The 25,063-nt window shown below is 44.8% G+C and overlaps 1 protein-coding gene across 7 annotated transcripts in view; it reads right to left on the bottom strand.

Moving 5' to 3' along the window:
• Nucleotides 1-25,063, bottom strand: part of ttc3 (tetratricopeptide repeat domain 3) — a 66,536-nt gene that overhangs the window by 35,942 nt on the left and 5,531 nt on the right. For 3 of the 7 annotated variants that reach the window (XM_077245502.1, XM_077245508.1, XM_077245507.1), the window contains exons 9-16: nt 24,925-25,019; nt 24,773-24,835; nt 24,636-24,690; nt 23,020-23,182; nt 13,350-13,401; nt 12,882-12,966; nt 11,417-11,456; nt 2,421-2,481 (exon numbers count right to left, since the gene is read on the bottom strand). In XM_077245502.1, coding sequence (XP_077101617.1) covers nt 2,421-2,481; nt 11,417-11,456; nt 12,882-12,966; nt 13,350-13,401; nt 23,020-23,182; nt 24,636-24,690; nt 24,773-24,835; nt 24,925-25,019 — 614 coding nt within the window. The remainder of the gene's footprint in view (nt 1-2,420; nt 2,482-11,416; nt 11,457-12,881; nt 12,967-13,349; nt 13,402-23,019; nt 23,183-24,635; nt 24,691-24,772; nt 24,836-24,924; nt 25,020-25,063) is intronic. The other 4 variants (XM_077245503.1, XM_077245506.1, XM_077245505.1 and 1 more) reach the window with 4 other exon arrangements.

Below are 25,063 nucleotides of genomic sequence, written 5' to 3'. Positions count from 1 at the left end.
AAATGGAAAGAAAATAGTGCCGATTAAAACTGAGGTATGAATTTTGAACGGCGTGTTTTTTGTGTGTTAAACTAATCAAGCTTTGAAACGCAAATCATTTTTTCACGTAAAAACGCACAGTTTTGAGGCCCCGGGAACTAACCGGGAGTACTTTATTGAAAAACCTCCAACGGCCAGAACACCCAGGGAGGTGACAACAGAGTGGGTCAGTGTGTGTGCACTATAGTGCTGGTGAGGATTCCATACAACTTCATGTCTTAAATGGGCGAACTAACCCTTTAAATACAATCGTTGCGAGCGTCCGTTAACTAAATGAATTGAGAATATCATCAGCAATTTTAATTTAAGCAGCTGATTTCTGTGAATGAATGTAAAACTAAATGCATATTGCAGGTATGAGATTTGAGACAAGAGCCGTAGCTGTGCGGCGCAGACAGAGGCCGCCGGTGTGTGTACACTCATAGAGAATAATGTGTTTGAATTTTAAAGACGTGGCGCTGCGCTTCTCATCCGGTGTGCGACCCCCTGACGTCTGACATGCCGGCTCGAGGCGGCTCGAGAGGGCAGAGACCCTACTGACGGTGGGCCGGGCTCGTACAGAGGAGGCTCCGATCACACGGAAAGGATGTGTTGGACTTCCAAGTTATAAAATCTGGCCTAGGCAGACGGCGAGGACCACCCGGCCGTCGTAGACTGGACACGCCCAGGAGTGAGCGCTGACGTGGGGCACTGCAGAACCACAGAAGCGGAGGCTAGAGCGATAGCGTCCAGCAGTCGGGATAATCTCCGCTTCGTGACCGGAAGCCCTTTGGTGCGGCGACTGTCCTGGCCGGAGCACTGCATACACGCTCTCAGAGCCCAGCCCGGCAGAGCAGGTGTTACTGTTGCTCGTCTTCCGATGTGGGAAGAGCAGAAAGCGTAATTGGTGGTGATGGTGCAGTGGATAAGATACATGCCTTTGGTGTGAGAGACCCGGGTTCGAATCCACTGTGAGACACCAATGTGTCCCTGAGCAAGACACTTAACCCCTAGTTGCTCCAGAGGCGTGCGACCTCTGACATATATAGCAATTGTAAGTTGCTTTGAATAAAAGTGTCAGCTAAATGAATAAAATGAATAAAAGTTTCAGCTAAATGAATAAAAATGTAAAAAAATGTAATTACCTGTGCTTTGAACGGGGTTGAAAGCACTTTGAGCACGAAGCCGTGTTTTGGTTTGAGGATACTTTAGAGTCGCCAGAGTGGTTTCAATTCGGCCGATTGCAGCGTCTCGGTTGAGGCCCGCTGATCGGCCCAGGAGGGCACTGTAGGGGGCGCGGAGGATTGAGCCTCTTTGCTACCTTAGCAAGTGGACAATCATGTCGCTTTTCCCTATCAACTGGCCGGCCACCGGGGCATGGAAGGCTGTGATGGCCAACACGTAGACCTTGAGCGTGGATGGGGTACGGCCCGCGTCCAGTAGCTCTTGGAGAAATGAAAGTATCAGAGATAGTAGGGTTCTGGTTCCTGGTGGAGCACCAGCCGGAGAACACAGGTCATAAGAGCACAGAGGCGTCTCGTAGACGGAGCTCTAGCCTCGCTGATTGTGCTCAGGACTCTCACTGGAGGTCCGCTAACTCCCGTCGAGGAGCCACACCTGAAGGGCCCTTAGTTTGGGACGGGGTGCCGAATCCTGTTCGCCTGGGAAAGAAGGTCTTCCCTCAGGGATATCAGCTGGAGCAACTCGGGGAACCAAGGCCACTAGTGGGACTGTCTACTTTTAATTTTAATTAGCTTTAGTAGTAGTTCATTTGTCTATGCCATCAAGTCTATTTAGATTAAATTTTATTTATTTTAGTAATTTAAATTAAATTAAATGAATAAGAAATTTCACCTTGCCAACTAGCTGAAAAGTTGTTAAATATATTTTAATCAAGTTAAATGTTTATTTCATGTTTTGGTAACACTTCGCAAAGTTGCATTATTTAATAAAGAAAAAAGTTAATATTTTCAGTTTTTATTATTCTCATTTAATGTCAAGTTCAACACATTTTTAAGGGCAAAAGTTAACATTAATGCACTGTGAACATGAACAAGTATTTTTAGATTAATAAGCATTCACAGTTAGATGGTGCTAGTTAACACATGGCTATTGTAAAGCGTTACCAATGGTTTGTTTGACACGTTCAGCAACACAAACAGAAGTGAAGAAAACATCCTGACACTGAGCGACTGAGAAATGAAAGTAAATCTAGCTTCATTGTACCAGTCATTAGAAGCTCAAGTTTCACTTTAAAGATAAAAGAACTCTTCACAAACATCTTTTGCAATTAATGTCAGTCAGATTTCTATCAACACATTGAATGATTAAAACATGTTTGAAATAACGAAAGAATTAGCTTGTTTTCTGTTCACTTTCATGACAATAACCCTGTTAATTACCTCTTCATGTCTGTGAGTCGGTCAGCTCGCTCTTCGGGATGGGCTCGAGCTCCTGAGTTCCCTGAAAACAAGAGAAATTTGAGATTAGAGTTCAAATGAAGAAATTTTCCTGAGGCAAAAAATAAATAAATGACTCCTGCGTTCAGAAACAACCCGCAGAACCAGAAGAACCGCTAGTCCTAAACAGCTGAGCGTCTAGAAACAAACGCATCAGATGTAGGAGGGAACAAACGTGACACCGGAAACACACTTCCTCTATAGAGAGCGTTTATGACAACATGCCCACATGAATGAAAACGCATTCTTTCAGTTACACGAGATATTGAAGCTTTCTGTTTATACCAGCACAGTAACACACGAGTTATCAGTGACCTTGGAGAAAGGGATGAGCGCTGGGAACAGACGTGAGATACAGCCTTCACTTCGAGATAACACACGTTCAGTACAGATATAAAGAGCTGTGTGTGTGTGTGTTTCCGAGACGCCTACTGCCATTATAGTATAAATTACAGGTTTTAAACGAGTTATTTGCAGGGGTCGTAGTCAGTTAAACGTGTAGTTCACTTCAGAATTAAAATCTCATGATAATTTACTCCCCTCCACATCATCCACGATGTTCAAGTCTTTCTTTTATTCAGTTGAAAAGAAAAAAAATCACTCAATGGATTTTCTCCATATAGTGACTTCAATGGAGTCCAACGGGTCGAAGGTCCAAATGTGAGTTTCAGTGCAGCTTCAAAGTCTCGACACGATCCAGGTGAGGAATAAGAGTCTGATCTAGAACAAACCAGCGCACATTTATAACAATAATAAACATTTATATAGTTTTATGACCACAGATGCTGGTCTTGTTGAAAGGTCACGCGTGACGTATGCAGAAGAACCGCAGTAGAGCGAAACATCTAATTTTCTCCTACAACTCCAAAATCGTCCGACATCGTTGTTTTACTTTACTTTGTAAATGGTGTTTGACCCAGTCTTTCCACGTTGGCTTTGTAAACACTGGGTCTGTTCTTGCGGCTAAGTCACGCGTGACCTTTAAACCTGATTACGTAATGCGTGTCGCATCACAGCTAGTGCTAGACGAGCATCTGTGGTCATAAAACTATATAAATGTTTATTTTGATATAAATGTGCGATGGTTTGTTTAGATCAGACTCTTATTCCTCGGCTGGATCGTGTCGAGACTTTGAAGCTGCACTGAAACTCACATTCAGACCTTCGACCCGTTGCTAATTTCTTTTTTTTTTATTACTGAGTGTTTACTTGCCTTTTATAATGCTTGAAATCTACATTAGTTCGGCTAGTTGTTCTCCTATGGTGGTTTTAAATCACAGGCAAACGTTCCTTGTGTAAGTGTTCTTTAACCTGTTGATTTTTGTTCATGATATTCAGCTACAATTAAATGTTTTGCAAAAAGACTAAATGTGAGCAGTGGCGCCTCCAGAAATGTTTCATAGGGGTGGCCAGATGGGGCCACTTAAAATCTTGGGGTGGCACACCAAAACTATAACCCATAATTTCAGAATTGTATTCTACTGTTGTAGTAAACCAGCCTGTAGAAAACTATTAGAAAGACTTAAGGAAACTCATACTGATATACTTTGGTTTATTGTGTTATATTTAATGTTACTAATGATGGGCCCTACTAATATATATTATATTATATATAGGCTAATGATATATATTATATCGATATGATGTATATAAGGGCCCTCGCCCGCGGCAAATTTCCAGATACGTACATAATTGTGATGAATTTAATTCCTTTTTAAGTTATTATTTTGAAATGTAAGATTACAGTTAACACTTTTAAATATTACTTAAATGTATTATGAATTTTTAATAAACTTAATGAGTGTATAAATCAGCAGCAAAAAGTAATTATTTAACAAATCTGCACAGTGATTTTATAAAATCTAAATATGTTAATAAAAACAAATTACTATTAGTTATGTTATAAAATTCAATCAGGCAATCATACATTTCACAATTTTATATTTATATATTAATGTCAAGAATTCAGAAGTATATATATAGCCTACACTACAAAGAAATAATATACAATTAAATTATGCTTATTTTAAATGTATTGAGCAGGCTAGGTATAACTAATTATATTGGCTTCATTAATATTTCAGTGCGCAAACCCATGATAACATGAAAAACAGAGCGCGCACAGCGTATATGTGCATCGCGGGATTCGCGGGTGCAGAATGATGTGCTCAAAGCAACATGGAGTCACAGTGTGCAGCGCTGCATAAGTGCGCATTTAAAAGTTCACGTCACAAAGCGGAGAAATGTCAAGCGCACAAATCCTAGTGCGATTTGTTCCTTTGTTTCACAGTTTTAAATTCCAGTTATTGTGCGTTTGATGCCGATTCATAGTGCTTGTGATGTGTGTGATCTAGCAAGCACACGGCAGTGAGTCGTTTCAAAACAGCAACAAACTCCAACAAAATAAAGTAATTTTATGCAAATCTACAGCCTTTTATCTACAGATCATGCATTATAATGTGAGTATATCATATTGGAGAGAGTTTTACCGTGCATCGAAGAGGCGCGCGCGCTGTTTGAATATGAATGGAGAATGATTGACAGCCGCAGAGGAGGGAAAACGAGTTTACGTATACTTTAATGATGTAAATAGACTTCTGTCCCTCACATTAAGCTATGACTTCAGATGACTGTCACCCAAACTGACGTGAAAAAAGCGGGAGGCGCCGAAAAGCGCGCTGTTTGCATCCCTGCTTGTCAAAACGTGGCAAAGACACATCAAAAAGCTGCAGTAGCAGTATACTGTAACCATTTGGCACTTAAAAAGCACGTCACGACACATAATTTCCCGTCTTCTCCTACTAAAGAATATTTTTGACTTATTTATGAAATGCATAACTGATGCTACTAAAATTGATACTGGCCATTGGGGTGACCAGTGGGGTGGCCAGGATTCGGCCAGGGGTGGCCACCCCCTGGTGGCGCCATTGAATGTGAATGATATCCAAGTTTTTTTTAACCTTAAATGGAATCGAAATTAGGAATCGATAAGAATCGGAATCGTTGAAATTCAAACGATACCCAACCCTAGTAAACACTGCTTTATTAGGCATGATACGGAGGTTATATGAAAAGAAAACTCCATCTAAACTTTCCTCTCTGAAAGGCCACGAGTTTGCAGGTCTGATATAAACACAGGGCTCCAGACTGACACCAAATGTGACCAAGTTATAGAAAGCTTTTTTTAGTCCACAAATCACCAAGTAACACTAACTGTAATCATGGTATCGTGGCAGAAACAGTCATACGTTTTTACATCTCGGGGATCGTACAATCTTTCCTGAGTGAAAATCGAGAACTATAAGGACTTTCAAGAGCTTCACACTTTTTATAGCACTTCAAAACTCTAAAAATAACATTTAAATTGGATATGATTTAATGTGATATCAAAAAAACGTGTTCATCCTTAAAAAATTGTCCTCATTTGTAAAACTAAGTTTCCAAATGTAGGAAAACTAACACGTGGCAAAAAAAGAAAACACTATTTAAAAATAAAAAAGACATGAAATTTCCACTTTGGAGCACTTACGCTGTGAGTCTGTTTGTTTGCGTTTGTTTGTTTGCGCAAATACGGTTTGAACATTGATTGTTGGTCGTAGAGCGAGACACCGCTTCACTGCTGCTCGCCCTGCGATCGACTGCTTTTGTCAGCCTCGTTGCCTGCTGTGAGTTTGTTTGTTTTCCCGTCTATCCTGCGTCTATATTACACCCATACCACTAAAAAGACGGTTATACCCAAGACTTGAGTCATAAATTAGTATAAATATTAATAGCATCACTGGTTGCATCATTGCTAACTTACTGTCCATCTGTTAAAATGGCGAATATATCAGGTGTATGTTATCTACCTCTTGGTGCAGATGAGAACAAATCTGAATTGCTTGCGGTGCAGTCTGAATTAGAAGCTGTAGAAAAGCAGATCCTTGACCTTCTAGAGAGACAAGCTGAGCTGAGAGACCGGCGTTTAGCTCTTGAAACATCACGCGCTGATGCACACGGATCAGTGATTAACGTTAGTAACCCGCTGACGCTGACCTCGTCTACTCCGTGCGTTTCTCAGCATTGGTCCCGAGCGTCCAGGTCACGATCAGCCATGATTTCATTCACTCCGGCTCCAACACACCACCACGAAGCCTGGGTGGTTCCGCGGAAGCCGCGAGCCAGGACAAGAATCCTTTCGCCCCTCCCGGTTTTCGAGATCTCCACTCAGAACCGCTTCTCCCCTCTTCGTGAAACGGAACGCGATGCTGTGATCATCGGCGATTCCACCGTCCGACACGTCCACGCTACGTTAGGTAAAAGTAAGGTGCACAGTCACTGCTTTCCTGGTGCTCGTGTTCTCGATATCACTGCGCGGGTAACTGAGATCTTGAACGGTGACGAGCGCGTCGGAGCTGTTGTGCTGCATGCGGGAGCTAACGACACTAGGCTGCGACAGACGGAGGTTCTGAAGAAAGACTTCAGGAGCCTTATCGATACGGTACGCAGCACATCGCCTGAAACATCGATTATTGTGTCTGGACCGCTTCCTACGTACCGACGAGGGCATGAAAAGTTCAGTAGATTATTCGCGCTAAATGAATGGTTATTGTCATGGTGCAATGATCAGAAATTGATTTTTGTAAATAATTGGAATCTGTTTTGGGAGCGACCAAGGCTCTTCCGCGCTGATGGCTTACACCCAAGTAGAATCGGGGCAGATCTTCTGTCGGATAACATCTCCAAGATGTTAAATACCATTTGACTAGTAACCAAAAATCCAAATCACAGTCTCTACTGCACCAATTTAATTGATATTAATACTAGTGTAGAACATTGCATAGAAACTGTGTCTATTCCTCGTTTACTAAGATCAAATAATAAATCTACTGCAGGATCTAGAAAAAATCTAATTGTTATTAAAACAAAAAATCTCGCTATTAGTGAACAAAAACAATTTCTAAAGCTAGGTCTTCTAAACATTAGATCGCTCACACCTAAGGCGGTTATTGTAAATGAAATGGTCACAGATAATAATTTCGATGTTCTGTGCCTTACTGAAACCTGGCTTAAACCAAATGATTATTTCGGTCTAAATGAGTCTACTCCGCCAGGATACTGCTATAAGCATGAGCCCCGTCTGATCGGTCGTGGCGGCGGTGTTGCAACAATCTACAGAGATATCCTTAATGTTACTCAGAAAACTCGTCATAGGTTTAATTCGTTTGAAGTGCTTGTGCTAAATGTTACGCTCTTAGATGTAAGAAAAAAATCCCTATTATCTCTAGCATTGGCTACCGTATATAGACCTCCAGGGCCTTACGCCAATTTCCTAAAAGAGTTTGCTGACTTTCTATCAGATCTTTTGGTCAACGTCGATAAAGCATTAATTGTTGGAGATTTTAACATACACGTAGATAATTTAAATGATGCGTTAGGGGCTGCGTTTACAGATTTATTAAACTCCTTCGGGGTCAAGCAAAACGTCACCGGACCAACTCATCGTCTTAATCATACACTCGATTTAATTATATCATATGGAACCGATCCAACCGATATAGATATCATTCCACAAAGTGATGATGTCACTGACCACTACTTGGTAACTTGCATATTACGCACTGCTGTAATATGTCATGCTGCGCCACGTTATCGACCAGGTAGAACAATTCGTCCATCCACCATAGATCATTTCTCAAATAGCTTATCTGATCTGTCTCAGCTGCTGCCTGAACCCAAACAAACAGATGAATTAGACGAACTAACTAGCACTATGAGCAACATTCTCTCTAGAACATTGGATATTGTTGCACCCATTAGATTAAAAAAGGTCAGAGAAAAAAGTATAGCACCATGGTACAATAATACTACGTATGTTTTAAAGAGAGAAACCCGTAATTTAGAGCGTAAATGGAAAAAAACTAATTTAGAGGTCTTTAGAATCGCGTGGAAAGACAGTATGTCACTTTATAAAAAGGCCCTTAAAACGGCCAGGGCGGAGCACCTCAGCAAATTAATAGAAAACAACCGAAATAATCCAAGGTTTTTATTTAATACCGTGGCTAGACTAACAAATAAACAGACGTCGTCTGAACAAAATACCTCGTTACAGTTTAGTAGTAATGATTTCATGAACTTCTTCACCGAGAAAATTGAAAGCATCAGAATCAAAATCGTAAACGTTCGATCTTTGCTCGCGCCTTATAATTCAGCCGCAATTATCACCCCGCAAGAACAATTACAATGCTTTACAACCATAGAACAAAAAGAGTTAAATAAACTTATCACTTCATCTAAAACAACAACATGTTTATTAGATCCTATACCAACTGAACTACTGAAAGAAGTGTTACCTGTAGTGGAAGAGCCTCTTCTCAATATTATTAACTCATCTTTATCTTTAGGTCATGTTCCAAGAACGTTCAAGCTGGCAGTTATAAAACCTCTTATTAAGAAACCACAATTAGATCCAAATAACCTAGCAAATTACAGACCCATTTCGAATCTTCCATTTATGTCAAAAATATTAGAAAAAGTTGTGTCCGCTCAACTCGGCTCTTTCTTGCAAGAAAACGACATCTATGAAAAGTTTCAGTCTGGATTCAGGCCACATCATAGCACTGAAACTGCGCTTGTTAGAATCACAAATGATTTACTTTTAGCTTCGGACCAAGGCTGTATCTCAGTACTAGTTTTACTTGATCTTAGTGCTGCGTTCGATACTATAGATCACACAATACTCTTAGATCGACTGCAAAATTACACTGGTGTTCAAGGACAAGCATTAAGCTGGTTCAGGTCATACTTATCTGACCGCTACCATTTCGTCTACTTAAATGGAGAAAAATCGATTATAACTTCGGCAAACTATGGAGTGCCGCAGGGATCTGTGTTAGGCCCTTTATTATTCTCAATATATATGCTGCCACTTGGTAATATTCTAAGGAAACATGGAATTAGTTTCCATTGTTATGCTGATGACACTCAAATATATATTTCCTCACGGCCAGATGAATACGCTAAATTATCCAAATTGACAAATTGTGTTAAAGATATAAAAGATTGGATGACGCATAATTTTCTTTTATTAAATCCAGACAAGACAGAGGTAATACTTATCGGTTCTAAAAACCGTCCACAAAACCTTTCACAGCACGACTTTAACATAGTAGGATGCCCTGTTACTCTATCCGCTACAGTAAAAGACCTGGGTGTTACATTAGACTGCAACCTGTCTTTTGAAAAGCATATTTCATATGTTACAAAAACAGCCTTTTTCCACCTTAGAAACATTGCTAAGTTACGTAATATGCTATCAGTCTCTGATGCAGAAAAGTTAGTTCATGCATTCATGACCTCGAGACTAGATTACTGTAATGCTTTATTAGCTGGTTGTCCTGCATCTTCAATAAACAAGCTACAGTTAGTCCAAAATGCAGCCGCTAGAGTTCTTACTAGATTAAGAAAATATGATCATATAACACCGATTTTATCATCACTTCATTGGTTACCTATAAAGTTCCGTATTAATTACAAGGTATTGCTTTTGACTTATAAAGCTCTAAATGGTTTAGCTCCAGTCTATTTAACGGATCTTCTATCGCCTTACAATCCATCGCGCTCTTTAAGATCACTAGATTCGAGGTTTCTGGTCATTCCTAGGATATCCAGATCCACCAAAGGAGGCAGAGCATTTTCACATTTAGCTCCGAAGCTCTGGAATAGCCTTCCTGATATTGTTCGTTGCTCAGACTCGCTCTCCCAGTTTAAAACTAGACTGAAGACGCATCTATTTAGCCAGGCATTCATATAAATTTTTTATCTTACAGTTACTGTAAATTCGGCCTCTAGTTCATAAACGCCAGAGGAGAACTGGCCCCCGACTGAGCCTGGGTTCTCCCAAGGTTTTTTTTCTCCATTGGGTCACCTGATGGGGTGTTAGGACACCATTAGGTCACTGGATGGAGTTTTTCGGTTCCTTGCCACTGTTGCCTTTGGCTTGCTCAGTTGGGGATATTCAAATTAATTAACCAATCATACCATTGATCAGCTCTACCAAACTTGGATGTCTTTTTTCCAGTAATAAACAAACATTAAGTTGTTTTGATTGATACTGTGAAGCAGCTTTGATACAATCTGTATTGTGAAAAGCGCTATATAAATATATTTGACTTGACTTGACTTGACTTACAGGCTTTTAGCCATTTCCACTCCCTAATTTATTTTCTTTCACACATTTTCTTTAGAACTTATATTTAGAACTTATATTTATATTTTATGAAATCATGAAATTTTTTTGGCACTTTTTTGAACTGAAGTATGAGGTAGGAAAAGACAAAAACTCTTTATTAAAACAAACTTTTCTTCAAATTGTGATTGAATTACACGGAAAACAAGTAAAGATCGCCTCTTTTATAATCACTAAAGCTGTTGCTCAGTTCAATACGAAGATCAATGGCACATTTAATAAGAGTATAATATTTACATTTTTCCATATTAAAAATTTGGTTTCTGCATGTTACTGTTGTTTATAAATGTTAATTTGTTTTGCATATCAACTCAAGCTCAGTGCTTTACTGTCAAACGTGCATTTTCAAGAAATAAAAATGTTATATTAGTAACTGCACTTAATGCAAAACAATAGTAATTTTAGGATTAAATCCTATAGCAGAATAAAAGTAAATTAAAACTGGACTAAAAAACTGAACAAGGTTGACTAAATATGATAATTAAAAATTATATTTAACAGAAGAGTAAATTTAAAGAGTTAACAAAACTAACACTGTCAACTACAATACCAGCACCGCATGCTCGCGATTAATAAAAAGCAAAACATGCAAAAATGAAGCGCAACAGTGCACAGAATAAGACATTCATAAAGCAGCGTTCAGAAGAGCAGAGCACATTTAAACTCAAGCTGCAAATGCTTTGCAGAAACATCTGGAGAACGTCCTCCTCACCTGCAGCGTCTGCCTGGGTTCTCCCGCTCTCAGATTTCTGCTATTCGAGAGAAGAGCATCAGTCATGAACAGCACATTCACATCTCAGAGAAACTCCTGAACAGAAGAACTAGTGGACGGCCGATACTGATGGCCAGTGTTAGAGCGTGCGGACGATATAAAGCTGATGTATATATGGCATCACAACATTACATTTAAAGATAGTAAAAACACATGCAAAACATATTTTGGGTAAATCTCTGTGCACTCGTCTGGGAATTTTATAGTTTCAAGTAATGAGAATACAGCGCTAATTTCACGTACAACACACAGTGAAATTAACTCTTCTGTTTTACCCGTAAACGAAGAACGAAAAAGAACTTCGCTTGAAGTTTTTCAGGGCCTTTACAAACACACAAGATCTCACAGCTGGATTCATTTGCAAGGTTTGAGAAAAACGTTTATTGGATAATCAATGCGCTAGGGCTGTGAAAATCATGATTAATTGCATCTAAAAGAAAAGTTTGTGTTTATATCATACACAGTGATGTGACTAAGTTAGGACACCGATGCTAAAGTTGCATAAAAAGAGGAATAAAAAATAATCTTTTGGAAATTGATCTTAATGCCTTAATTAGAAAAATGAGGAAAAATCCAATCTTTAAAGACACCAATTTTCTTTGTGTATGAATAATGTATCATAAATAAATAAATGTTCTTCCTTAAAATACAGGGTGCACAAGTCAGGACACCCCTATGTTAAATTCCCATAGACCAGGGCAGATTTTTATTTTTAAAGGCCAGTTATTTCATGGATCCAGGATAATATGCATCCTGATAAAGTTCCCTTGGCCTTTGGAATTAAAATATCCCCACATCATCACACACCCTTCACCATACCTAGAGATTGGCATGGGGTACTTTCCATAAGATCATCTTTCAATGCAAATCAAACCAGCTATTAGGCTAACTGAAATAAAACCATGCCAATCTCTAGATATGGTGAAGGGAATGTGATGATGTGGGGATATTTTTTATATATGATAAAAATCTGCCCTGGTCTATGGGAATTTAACATAGGGGTGTCCTGACTTATGCACCCTGTATTTTAAGGAAGAACATTTATTTATTTATGATACATTATTCATTCACAAAGAAAATTGGTGTCTTTAAAGGTTGGATTTATCCTCATTTTTTTAATTAAAGCATTAAGATCAATTTCCAAAAGATGATTTTTTATTCCTCTTTTTAGGCAACTTTAGCATGGGTGTCCTAACTTATTCACATCACTGTATGTGTGTGTTCTGTGAATAATTATTCTGTATATATATATATATATATATATATATGATAAATAAAAATAAAAATACACACACATGCATGTATATTTTTAAGAAAAATGTGTTGTTGATTTATAAAAATGTTTTTACTTATATGTCTGTGTATCGGTCGAGCACTAGAGAGAGAGATGTGTGTAAGATCTCACCACATGCTCCAGGCTGGAGGATCGAGACGCTTCAGGCTGAAGAGTGGATCTCTGATGCTGAGATGAAGAATCGCCCGCATGCGCTCTGCGTTACAAACACAAGCTCTAATCCTTCGCTCAGCAATGCAACACCAGAACAGCAAACTACACCATCCTTCCCTCGAACTTTACATATTTCCTTCACGGGACTTTTTTCCCCCCTTTAAATTACTACATTTTAGCATTTTTAGTTTGAATTGAGCATTTTCAGGTTTTTCTATGTGCACTGAAGAATTGCTCGCATCCACATCCTCATCCTCATACCTAAGGGAGTCAGATTGAAGGAGAACAGGTTTAAAAGTAAGGATTTGTTACTTCAAACAAAACTCTTAGAATCCATTAATTAATTTGTGTATTCATGGTTCAAGTGCGACAAACGTCCTAGAGTCTTGAACTGGTGAACACTCAAATGTAAAAACCCCTACAAACCTGGTTTTAGAAGAAATCCTTTTAGTTTGAGTCTTCTTGGTCTTCATGTCTGCTTGAGGAAACAACAGTAATAATGCGGTGAGGTGTGAGAGGAGTCTTTCTTTCTTTTATAAGGACAACACACATTAATCAACAATTCTGTAAATGTGCCAGTGTTAGTCAGCTGGACAATTTTCAACTGCAGTCCTTTGGCAAGATGCTTTTGAAACCTTCAAAATAATAAAAAGTACATAAAGAAAATAACTCCAATTCTCAGCACAGGACACAAGCCACGCAAGCCTCAGTGCGAGGAGTGCGGGGAGTGCGAGGAGTGTGAGGAGTGCGAGGAGTGTCTTGAGAGTGAGGAGTGTGTGGAGTGTGAGGTGAGTGAGGGGTGCGAGGAGTGTGTGGAGTGTGATAGGTGGGAGGACTGAGAGGAGTGAGTGGAGTGTGTTGAGAGAGGAGTGTGAGGAGTGTGAGGTGTGTGAGGAGTGTGTGGAGTGTGAGGTGAATGAGGAGTGTGTTGAGAGTGAGGTGAGTGAGGAGTGCGTTGAGAGTGAGGAGTGTGTGGAGTGTGAGGTGAGTGAGGGGTGCGAGGAGTGTGAGGGGTGTGAGGAGTGCGAGGAGTGTGTGGAGTGTGAGGGGTGCGAGGACTGAGAGGAGTGAGTGGAGTGTGAGGAGTGAGATGAGTGTGAAGAGTGTGTTGAGAGTGAGGAGTGAGGATTGTGTGGAGTGTGAAGTGTGTGAGGAGTGTGAAGTATGTGAGGAGTGTGTTGAGTGTGAGGTGTGTGAGGAGTGTGAGGAGTGAGGAGTGAGGAGTGAGTGGAGTGTGAGGAGTGAGTGGAGTGTGAGGAGTGAGAAGAGTGTGTTGAGTGTGAGGAGTGTGAGGTGTGTGATGAGTGTGAGGTGAGTGAGGAGTGTGTGGAGAGTGAGGAGTGTGTGGAGTGTGTGGAGTGTGAGGTGAGAGGGGGCGAGGAGTGTGAGGGGTGTGAGGAGTGTGTGGAGTGTGAGGAGTGCGAGGAGTGTGTGGAGTGTGTGGAGTGTGAGGGGTGCGAGGATTGAGAGGAGTGAGTGGAGTGTGAGGAGTGAGATGAGTGTGAAGAGTGTGTTGAGAGTGAGGAGTGAGGATTGTGTGGAGTGTGAAGTGTGTGAGGAGTGTGAAGTGTGTGAGGAGTGTGAGGAGTGTGAGGAGTGTGTTGAGTGTGAGGTGTGTGAGGAGTGCGAGGAGTGAGTGGAGTGTGAGGAGTGAGAAGAGTGTGTTGAGTGTGAGGAGTGTGACGTGTGTGATGAGTGTGAGGTGAGTGAGGAGTGTGTTGAGAGTGAGGAGTGTGTGGAGTGTGAGGTGAGAGGGGTGCGAGGAGTGTGAGGGGTGTGAGGAGTTGCAGGAGTGTGTGGAGTGTGAGGGGTGTGAGGGGTGTGAGGAGTGTGAGGAGTGAGAGGAGTGAGAGGAGTGTGAAGAGAGTGTGTTGAGAGTGAGGAGTGTGAGGTGTGTGTGGAGTGTGTGGAGTGAGTGGAGTGAGTGGAGTGTGTTGAGAGTGAGGAGTGAGTGGAGTGTGAGGAGTGAGAGGAGTGTGTTGAGAGTGAGGAGTGTGAGGAGTGTGTTGAGTGTGTTGAGTGTGAGGTGTGTGTGGTGCGTGAGGAGTGTGTGGAGTGTGAGGTGAGTGAGGAGTGCGTTGAGAGTGAGGAGTGTGTGGAGTGTGAGGTGAGTGAGGGGTGCGAGGAGTGTGAGGACTGAGAGGAGTGTGTTGAGTGTGAGGAGTGTGTTGAGAGTGAGGAGTGTGAGGAGTGTGAGGAGTGTGAGGTGTGTGTGGTGTGTGAGGAGTGTGTGGTGTGTGAGGAGTGTGTGGTGTGTGAGGAGTGTGTGGAGTGTGTTGAGAGTGAGGTGAGTGAGGAGTGCGTTGAGAGTGAGGAGTGTGTGGAGTGTGTTGAGAGAGGAGTGTGAGGAGTGTGAGGTGTGTGAGGAGTGTGTGGAGTGTGAGGTGAGTGAGGAGTGTGTTGAGAGTGAGGTGAGTGAGGAGTGCGTTGAGAGTGAGGAGTGTGTGGAGTGTGAGGTGAGTGAGGGGTGCGAGGAGTGTGAGGGGTGTGAGGAGTGCGAGGAGTGTGTGGAGTGTGAGGGGTGCGAGGACTGAGAGGAGTGAGTGGAGTGTGAGGAGTGAGATGAGTGTGAAGAGTGTGTTGAGAGTGAGGAGTGAGGATTGTGTGGAGTGTGAAGTGTGTGAGGAGTGTGAAGTATGTGAGGAGTGTGAGGAGTGTGTTGAGTGTGAGGTGTGTGAGGAGTGTGAGGAGTGAGTGGAGTGTGAGGAGTGAGAAGAGTGTGTTGAGTGTGAGGAGTGTGAGGTGTGTGAGGTGTGTGATGAGTGTGAGGTGAGTGAGGAGTGTGTGGAGAGTGAGGAGTGTGTGGAGTGTGAGGTGAGAGGGGGCGAGGAGTGTGAGGGGTGTGAGGGGTGTGAGGAGTGTGAGGAGTGTGTGGAGTGTGAGGAGTGCGAGGAGTGTGTGGACTGTGAGGGGTGCGAGGACTGAGAGGAGTGAGGGGAGTGTGAGGAGTGAGATGAGTGTGAAGAGTGTGAAGAGTGTGTTGAGAGTGAGGAGTGAGGATTGTGTGGAGTGTGAAGTGTGTGAGGAGTGTGAAGTGTGTGAGGAGTGTGAGGAGTGTGTTGAGTGTGAGGTGTGTGAGGAGTGTGAGGAGTGCGAGGAGTGAGTGGAGTGTGTTGAGTGTGAGGAGTGTGACGTGTGTGATGAGTGTGAGGTGAGTGAGGAGTGTGTTGAGAGTGAGGAGTGTGTGGAGTGTGAGGTGAGAGGGGTGCGAGGAGTGTGAGGGGTGTGAGGAGTTGCAGGAGTGTGTGGAGTGTGAGGGGTGTGAGGGGTGTGAGGGGTGTGAGGAGTGTGAGGAGTGAGAGGAGTGAGAGGAGTGTGAAGAGAGTGTTTTGAGAGTGAGGAGTGTGAGGTGTGTGTGGAGTGTGTGGAGTGAGTGGAGTGTGTGGAGTGTGTGGAGTGAGTGGAGTGTGAGGAGTGAGAGGAGTGTGTTGAGAGTGAGGAGTGTGTTGAGTGTGAGGTGTGTGTGGTGCGTGAGGAGTGTGTGGAGTGTGAGGTGAGTGAGGAGTGCGTTGAGAGTGAGGAGTGTGTGGAGTGTGAGGTGAGTGAGGGGTGCGAGGAGTGTGAGGAGTGCGAGGACTGAGAGGAGTGTGTTGAGTGTGAGGAGTGTGTTGAGAGTGAGGAGTGTGAGGAGTGTGAGGAGTATGAGGAGTGTGAGGTGTGTGTGGTGTGTGAGGAGTGTGTGGAGTGTGTTGAGAGTGAGGTGAGTGAGGAGTGCGTTGAGAGTGAGGAGTGTGTGGAGTGTGAGGTGAGTGAGGGGTGCGAGGAGAGTGAGGGGTGCGAGGAGTGTGAGGAGTGCGAGGAGTGTGTGGAGTGTGAGGACTGAGAGGAGTGAGTGGAGTGTGAGGAGTGAGAGGAGTGTGTTGAGAGTGAGGAGTGTGTGGTGTGTGAGGTGTGTGTGGTGTGTGAGGGTTGTGTGGTGTGTGAGGTGTGTGTGGTGTGTGTGGTGTGTGAGGAGTGTGTTGAGAGTGAGGTGAGTGAGGAGTGTGTTGAGAGTGAGGAGTGTGTGGAGTGTGAGGTGAGTGAGGGGTGCGAGGAGTGTGAGGGGTGCGAGGAGTGTGTGGAGTGTGAGGGGTGCGAGGACTGAGAGGAGTGAGTGGAGTGTGAGGAGTGTGTTGAGAGAGGAGTGTGAGGAGAGAGAGGAGTGTGAGGAGTGTGAGGTGTGTGAGGAGTGTGTTGAGTGTGTTGAGAGTGAGGTGAGTGAGGAGTGCGTTGAGAGTGAGGAGTGTGTGGAGTGTGAGGTGAGTGAGGGGTGCGAGGAGTGTGAGGGGTGTGAGGAGTGTGAAGGGTGCGAGGACTGAGAGGAGTGAGTGGAGTGTGTTGAGAGAGGAGTGTGAGGAGTGTGAGGTGTGTGTGGTGTGTGTGGAGTGTGTTGAGAGTGAGGTGAGTGAGGAGTGCGTTGAGAGTGAGGAGTGCGTTGAGAGTGAGGAGTGTGTGGAGTGTAAGGTGAGTGAGGGGTGCGAGGAGTGTGAGGGGTGTGAGGAGTGTGATGGGTGCGAGGACTGAGAGGAGTGAGTGGAGTGTGTTGAGAGAGGAGTGTGAGGTGTGTGTGGTGTGTGTGGAGTGTGTTGAGAGTGAGGTGAGTGAGGAGTGCGTTGAGAGTGAGGAGTGTGTGGAGTGTGAGGTGAGTGAGGGGTGCGAGGAGTGTGAGGGGTGTGAGGAGTGCGAGGAGTGTGTGGAGTGTGTGGAGTGTGAGGGGTGCGAGGGGTGCGAGGACTGAGAGGAGTGAGTTGAGTGTGAGGAGTGAGATGAGTGTGAAGAGTGTGTTGAGAGTGAGGAGTGAAGATTGTGTGGAGTGTGAAGTGTGTGAGGAGTGTGTTGAGTGTGAGGAGTGTGAGGAGTGTGAGGAGTGTGAGGAGTGTGAGGAGTGTGAGGAGTGTGAGGTGTGTGTGGAGTGTGAGGTGTGTGTGGAGTGTGAGGTGTGTGTGGAGTGTGAGGTGTGTGGAGTGTGAGGTGTGTGGAGTGTGAGGTGTGTGGAGTGTGATGGGTGCGAGGACTGAGAGGAGTGAGTGGAGTGTGTTGAGAGAGGAGTGAGTGGAGTGTGTTGAGAGAGGAGTGTGAGGTGTGTGTGGTGTGTGAGGAGTGTGAGGAGTGTGTGGAGTGTGAGGTGAGTGAGGAGTGTGTTGAGAGTGAGGTGAGTGAGGGGTATGAGGAGTGCGAGGGGTGCGAGGACTGAGAGGAGTGAGTGGAGTGTGAGGAGTGAGATGAGTGTGAAGAGTGTGTTGAGAGTGAGGAGTGAAGATTGTGTGGAGTGTGAAGTGTGTGAGGAGTGTGAAGTGTGTGAGGAGTGTGTTGAGTGTGAGGTGTGTGAGGAGTGTGAGGAGTGTGAGGAGTGTGAGGTGTGTGTGGAGTGTGAGGTGTGTGTGGAGTGTGAGGTGTGTGGAGTGTGAGGTGTGTGTGGAGTGTGAGGTGTGTGGAGTGTGAGGTGTGTGGAGTGTGATGGGTGCGAGGACTGAGAGGAGTGAGTGGAGTGTGTTGAGAGAGGAGTGAGTGGAGTGTGTTGAGAGAGGAGTGTGAGGAGTGTGAGGTGTGTGTGGTGTGTGAGGAGTGTGAGGAGTGTGTGGAGTGTGAGGTGAGTGAGGAGTGTGTTGAGAGTGAGGTGAGTGAGGAGTGCGTTGAGAGTGAGGAGTGTGTGGAGTGTGAGGTGAGTGAGGGGTGCGAGGAGTGTGAGGGGTGTGAGGAGTGCGAGGAGTGTGTGGAGTGTGAGGGGTGTGAGGAGTGCGAGGACTGAGAGGAGTGAGTGGAGTGTGAGGAGTGAGATGAGTGTGAAGAGTGTGTTGAGAGTGAGGAGTGAGGATTGTGTGGAGTGTGAAGTGTGTGAGGAGTGTGAAGTGTGTGAGGAGTGTGAGGGGTGCGAGGAGAGTGTTGAGAGTGAGGAGTGAGAGGAGTGAGTGGAGTGTGAGGTGTGTGAGGAGTGTTTGGAGTGTGTTGAGAGTGAGGAGTGAGAGGATTGTGTGGAGTGTGAAGTGTGTGAGGAGTGTGAAGTGTGTGAGGAGTGTGAGGAGTGTGTTGAGAGTGAGAGGAGTTTGAGGAGTGTGAGGAGTATGTGGAGTGTGAGGAGTGTGTGGAGTGCGAGGAGTGTGTTGAGAGTGAGTGGAGTGAGAGGAGTGTGTGGAGTGTGAAGTGTGTGAGGAGTGTTTGGAGTGTGAGGGGTGTGTTGAGAGTGAGGAGTGAGAGGATTGTGTGAAGTGTGGGGAGTGTGAAGTGTGTGAGGAGTGTGAAGTGTGTTAGGAGTGTGAGGAGTGTGTTGAGAGTGAGGAGTGTTGAGGAGTGAGAGGAGTGTGAGGAGTGGGAGGAATGTGTGGAGTATGTGGAGTGCGAGGAGTGTGTTGAGAGTGAGGAGTGTGAAGAGTGTGAAGAGTGTGTTGAGAGTGAGGAGTGAGAGGAGTGTGTGGAGTGTGTGGAGTGTGTGAGGAGTATGTGGAGTGTGAGGTGTGTGAGGAGTATGTGGAGTGTGAGGAGTGTGAGGTGTGTGAGGAGTGTGAGGAGTGAGGTGAGATAGGTGAGTGAGGAGTGTGTGGAGTGTGAGGAGTGTGTTGAGAGTGAGGAGTATGTTGAGACTGAGGAGTGTGAGGTGAGTGAGGAGTGAGGAGTGTGTTAAGAGTGAGGAGTGTGTGGAGTGTGAGGAGTGTGTGGAGTGTGTGAAGAATGTGAAGTGTGTGAGGAGTGTGTTGAGTGTGAGGTGTGTGAGGTGTGTGAGGAGTATGTGGAGTGTGTGGTGAGTGTGTGGTGAGTGTGTGGTGAGTGAGGAGTGTGAGGAGTGTGAGGGGTGCGAGGAGTGTGTTGAGAGTGAGGAGTGGTAGTCGTGTGAGGGGTGTCAGGAGTGCGTGGAGTGCGAGGAGTGTGTGGAGTGCGAGGAGTGTGTGGAGTGCGAGGAGTGTGTGGAGTGCGAGGAGTGTGAGTCGTGTGAGGAGTGCGTGGAGTGCGTGGAGTGCGAGGAGTGTGTTGAGAGTGAGGAGTGTGAGGTGAGTGAAGAGTGCGAGGAGTGTGAGGAGTGCGAGGAGTGATTGGAGTGCGAGGAGTGTGTGGTGAGTGAGGAGTGCGAGGAGTGTGTGGAGTGTGTGGATTGCGAGGAGTGTGTTGAGAGTGAGGAGTGTGAGTCGTGTGAGGAGTGCGAGGAGTATGTGGAGAGTAGGGCTGGGCGGTATATCGAGTTTGTACAATATATCGATATTTTTTTCCCCCACGATATGGAATGAGGCAATACAGTTTATATCGATACAGTAGTTTGATACGAGCACATCTGAAAAATAGTGGAGTACGCAGTGTGAGCTCCTGCAGTGAAAGAACAGTACAATTTGTCCTAAACATGCTTATGCACATGCACAAGCTTATTAAGCGCTTCAAAATAACTGGTAAGATACGTTAGTTAACAAGTTTAAAGCAGCTTGCCCTGTCAGATGCTCGGACAGATAGCCTACTGTTAGTGACTGAAAGATAAATACTGGCCCTGTTTAATGCGTTTGAGACGTGGTGCTTTCCTCAGTGCTTAACTTACATTTCACAGGTATATTCTCCATCTGTAAATGTTCAAACAAATATGTCAATTTCACTGTCAGGAGAGGACGAGCTTCTGCAAGTGAATCTCCGCTAATATTCAAGCTTCCGTTAATGAGCGCCGCCGTTACAAAGTTAGAATGTAATGTGATTTTAACCACCTTTTTGCTCATAATACATATCATAGCCTACATTACATTCCCTATTTGTTTCCATATCCTTCAATATCAACATTGTTTGGATATCATTGAGCAGGATGTGAAATAACTTTTTTTTTTTTAATAAATACAGATTTTCTTTATCCAAATAGAAAAAAGTAGAAAGTACCGATAAAGTACAAGATATATATCGTATATCGCCATTTAACCAAAAAATACAGAGATATGTTTTGGCCATATCGCCCAGCCCTAGTTGAGAGTGAGGAGTGTGAGGTGTCAGGAGTGTGAGGAGTGTGTTGAGAGTGAGGAGTGTGAGGGGTGTGTTGAGAGTGAGGAGTGTGAGTTGTCAGGAGTGTGAGGAGTGTGTTGAGAGTGAGGAGTGTGTGGTGAGTGAGGAGTGCGAGGAGTGCGTTGAGAGTGAGGAGTGTGAGGTGTCAGGAGTGTGAGGAGTGTGTTGAGAGTGAGGAGTGTGAGGTGTCAGGAGTGTGAGGAGTGTGTTGAGAGTGAGGAGTGTGAGGGGTGTGTTGAGAGTGAGGAGTGTGAGGTGTCAGGAGTGTGAGGAGTGTGTTGAGAGTGAGGAGTGTGAGGGGTGTGTTGAGAGTGAGGAGTGTGAGGTGTCAGGAATGTGAGGAGTGTGTTGAGAGTGAGGAGTGTGTGGTGAGTGAGGAGTACTAGGAGTGCGTTGAGAGTGAGGAGTGTGAGGTGTCAGGAGTCTGAGGAGCGTGTTGAGAGTGAGGAGTGTGAGGTGTCAGGAGTGTGAGGAGTGTGTTGAGAGTGAGGAGTGTGTTGAGAGTGAGGAGTGTGAGATGTCAGGAGTGTGAGGAGTGTGTTGAGAGTGAGGAGTGTGTTGAGAGTGAGGAGTGTGAGGAGAGTGAGGAGTGTGAGGGGTGTGAGGGGTGTGAGGAGTGTGTGGTGAGTGAGGAGTGCGAGGAGTGCGAGGAGTGTGTTGAGAGTGAGGTGTCAGGAGTGTGTTGAGAGTGAGGAGTGTGAGGGGTGTGAGGAGTGTGTGGTGAGTGAGGAGTGCGAGGAGTGTGAGGAGTGTGAGGTGAGTGAGGAGTGCGAAGAGTGTGAGGAGTGCGAGGAGTGTGTGGAGTGCGAGGAGTGTGTGGAGTGCGAGGAGTGTGTGGAGTGCGAGGAGTGTGTTGAGAGTGAGGAGTGTGAGGGGTGTGAGGAGTGCGAGGAGTGTGTGGAGTGCGAGGAGTGTGTGGAGTGCGAGGAGTGTGTGGAGTGCGAGGAGTGTGTGGAGTGCGAGGGGTGTGAGGAGTGCGAGGAGTGTGTGGAGTGCGAGGAGTGTGTGGAGTGCGAGGAGTGTGTGGAGTGCGAGGAGTGTGTTGAGAGTGAGGGGTGTGTTGAGAGTGAGGAGTGTGAGGAGTGTGAGGAGTGCGAGGAGTGTGAGGAGTGCGAGGAGTGTGTTGAGAGTGAGGAGTGTGAGGTGTCAGGAGTGTGAGGAGTGTGTTGAGAGTGAGGAGTGTGAGGTGTCAGGAGTGTGAGGAGTGTGTTGAGAGTGAGGAGTGTGAGGGGTGTGAGGTGAGTGAGGAGTGCGAGGAGTGTGAGGAGTGTGAGGTGAGTGAGGAGTGCGAAGAGTGTGAGGAGTGCGAGGAGTGTGAGGGGTGTGTTGAGAGTGAGGAGTGTGAGGAGTGTGAGGTGTGTGAGGAGTGCGAGGAGTGTGTGGAGTGCGAGGAGTGTGTTGAGAGTGAGGGGTGTGTTGAGAGTGAGGAGTGTGTTGAGAATGAGGAGTGTGAGGTGTCAGGAGTGTGAGGAGTGTGTTGAGAGTGAGGAGTGTGAGGGGTGTGAGGTGTTTTGAGTGTGAGGAGCGTGAGTGTGAGGAGCGTGAGTGTGAGGAGCGTGAGTGTGAGGAGCGTGAGGATTGTGTTGAGTGTGAGGAGTGTATTGAGTGTGAGGAGTGTATTGAGTGTGAGGAGTGTGAGGTGTGTGAGGAGTTGAGGAGTGTGAGGAGCGTGAGTGTGAGGAGCGTGAGTGTGAGGAGCGTGAGTGTGAGGAGCGTGAGTGTGAGGAGCGTGAGTGTGAGGAGCGTGAGGTGTGTGTGGAGTGTGAGGAGTGTGAGGTGTGTGAGGTGTGTGTGGAGTGTGAGGAGTGTGAGTGTGAGGAGTGTTAGTGTGAGGAGTGTGAGGTGTGTGAGGAGTGTGAGGTGTGTGAGGAGTGTGAGGAGTGTGAGGAGTGTGAGGAGTGTGAGGAGTGTGAGGTGTGTGAGGAGTGTTGTGAGTGTGAGTGTGTGGAGTGTGAGGAGTGTGTTGAGTGTGTTGAGTGTGAGGAGTGTGAGTGTGAGGTGTGTGAGGTGTGTGAGGTGTGTGAGGTGTGTGAGGTGTGTGAGGTGTGTGAGGAGTGTGAGGAGTGTGAGGAGTGTGAGGAGTGTAGGAGTGTGTGGGGTGTGAGTGTGAGGTGTGTGAGGAGTGTGAGTGTGAGGATTGTGAAGAGTGTGTTACCGGTGTGGTCCTGCAGCTCGCTGTGGAAGCGCTCGCTCTGCTGGAGCAGGTCTTTCAGCCCGTCTGCGTCCGCCACACACGCCTCCTGAGCCTCGCGGTTGGCCAGCACAGCCTTCTGGTGCTCGCCCAGGTAGAACAGAGCGTCGCAGAAGCGGTAATGACCCTGGAGGACAGGAACACATCACGGACACGGCCGGTATGAGTGAGTCTGACCTGAGTCTATGGTTGGGGATCGAAAATCCAATTCTTGAGGTCAGGAATCAGATACTGTGTTCATGTGTAACTATATTGGGCAGCTCTTAAAGTGACAGCACTGTTCTTCTACGGTGTTTTTAAACCACAGAAAAACGTTCCTTGTGTAAGTGTTCTTTAGCTGTTGATTTGTGTTCATGATATTCAGCTACAATTAAATGTTTTTCAAAAAGACTAAACGTGAATATCTATGTTTGTTTTGTTTTTTTACCATAGTGGAATCGAAATTATGAATTGATTAGAATCAGAATCAATAAGCAGAATTAAAATCTTTAAAATTCAAACGATATCCAACCCTACCCGAGTCACAGCAGAGCTAGATCAGCAACAGATCACTGTAAACTGTAGGGCTGGGTATTGTTAGGAATTTCACAATTCGATTCGATTTCGATTCTTGAGGCTTCGATTCGATATTGATTTATTAGCTTCGATATCGATTCAATAATTAGTAAATACACAAGTAATTAAGTACCTGAGTATATTTTTTTAATAATGTGTGCAGTATTATAAATGTTTAAGAACAAATTGACCCCAGCATGTTTCCTGTCATGGTTTATTTAGCAGAACAAACTGTACAATATAGTACATGTGTTGAAAACAAACCACAACTGTAACAAACAGGTGCTTTATTAACACACCTCTAAAGTGCATGTAACTGTAATAGAAAGTATATTACTTTCTTCCTATACATTCAAGTTGTAAAAAAAAATGTAAACAGAAACACAAAATGTGCATAATTTTGTAAAAAATGCCGTTGTGAGGCACACGCGGGCACATTCACACACACACACGCAAGGACTCTCGCTTCCTCTCTGTCGTGCGTGCGCTACGCGGTTCGGAGCTCGCGAGCTCTAGATTTCGGGAGATTTGAACTAATTTGCGGACATCAGGGAGCCGCTATCAATATGCGGGACACTCCCGGAGACTTATTGTTCTTATTATCATTTAGGGGGGCTTAGGAACATTTTGAGGTAGTTTCAGCCCCCCTAAAATAGGCCTAGCGACGTCCCTGGTTGGCGGTGCAGGCTTGAACGGAGTGCAGCTGCTGTCCGTCATCTTGCTGTTTTGGTAAAGCGCGTCTTGTACAACGCTGAACGCTCTCACTAGAGTTTTGCCCACAGCGCCGCCACTGGCCGGTGGGCTGAAACGATTCATAGGATTTTAAGAATCGATATTGAATTGAGAAACAAATAATTGCAATGCATTGATGAATCGATATTTTTACCCAGTCCTAGTAAACTGTGATGTGGACACATGCACTTTCTGTAAAGCTGCTTTGAAATGATGTGTATTGTGAAAAGCGCTGTACAAATAAACGTGAATTGAACTGTATTAAATAAAACTGATGATGATTCAGCATTTACCTTGGCCCAGTCTGGCTGCAATATAATGGCTCTCTTTCCATCGCCGAGTGCTTTCCTGAAAAACACCCACAATCAGTATCTCTCACACACACACGTTCCTCAGTAATGTGCATGGGAATAACTGAAATCTCACTCACAGATACTTCTCAGAGCGGATCAAACAGAGCGCTCTGTTCCCGTACAGAATGTGGTTATTAGGGCTGAAACACAGAACGGAAAGATGAACCATCAATTACAGGAGACAGAACAGGATTGTGAATTAAAACTTTGACGATGTTCCGTCACTTACTGGTATTTAATGGCTTTAGTGTAACACTTTAGAGCCACGTCATATTTCTTTTTCTGGAACTGCTCATTTCCTTTGTTTTTCATATCGTCGCTTTTCTGGAATAGAGTAAAAAAAAAGAAAAACAATGTCTTATTTCTGC

Source organism: Siphateles boraxobius, unplaced genomic scaffold (assembly GCF_051911475.1).
Source record: "Siphateles boraxobius isolate OS27281-9 unplaced genomic scaffold, OSU_SipBor_1 265, whole genome shotgun sequence".
NCBI lineage: Eukaryota > Metazoa > Chordata > Actinopteri > Cypriniformes > Leuciscidae > Siphateles > Siphateles boraxobius.
Note: the sequence above shows the minus strand (reverse complement) of the source record. Positions and strands in the feature narration are given on the sequence as shown.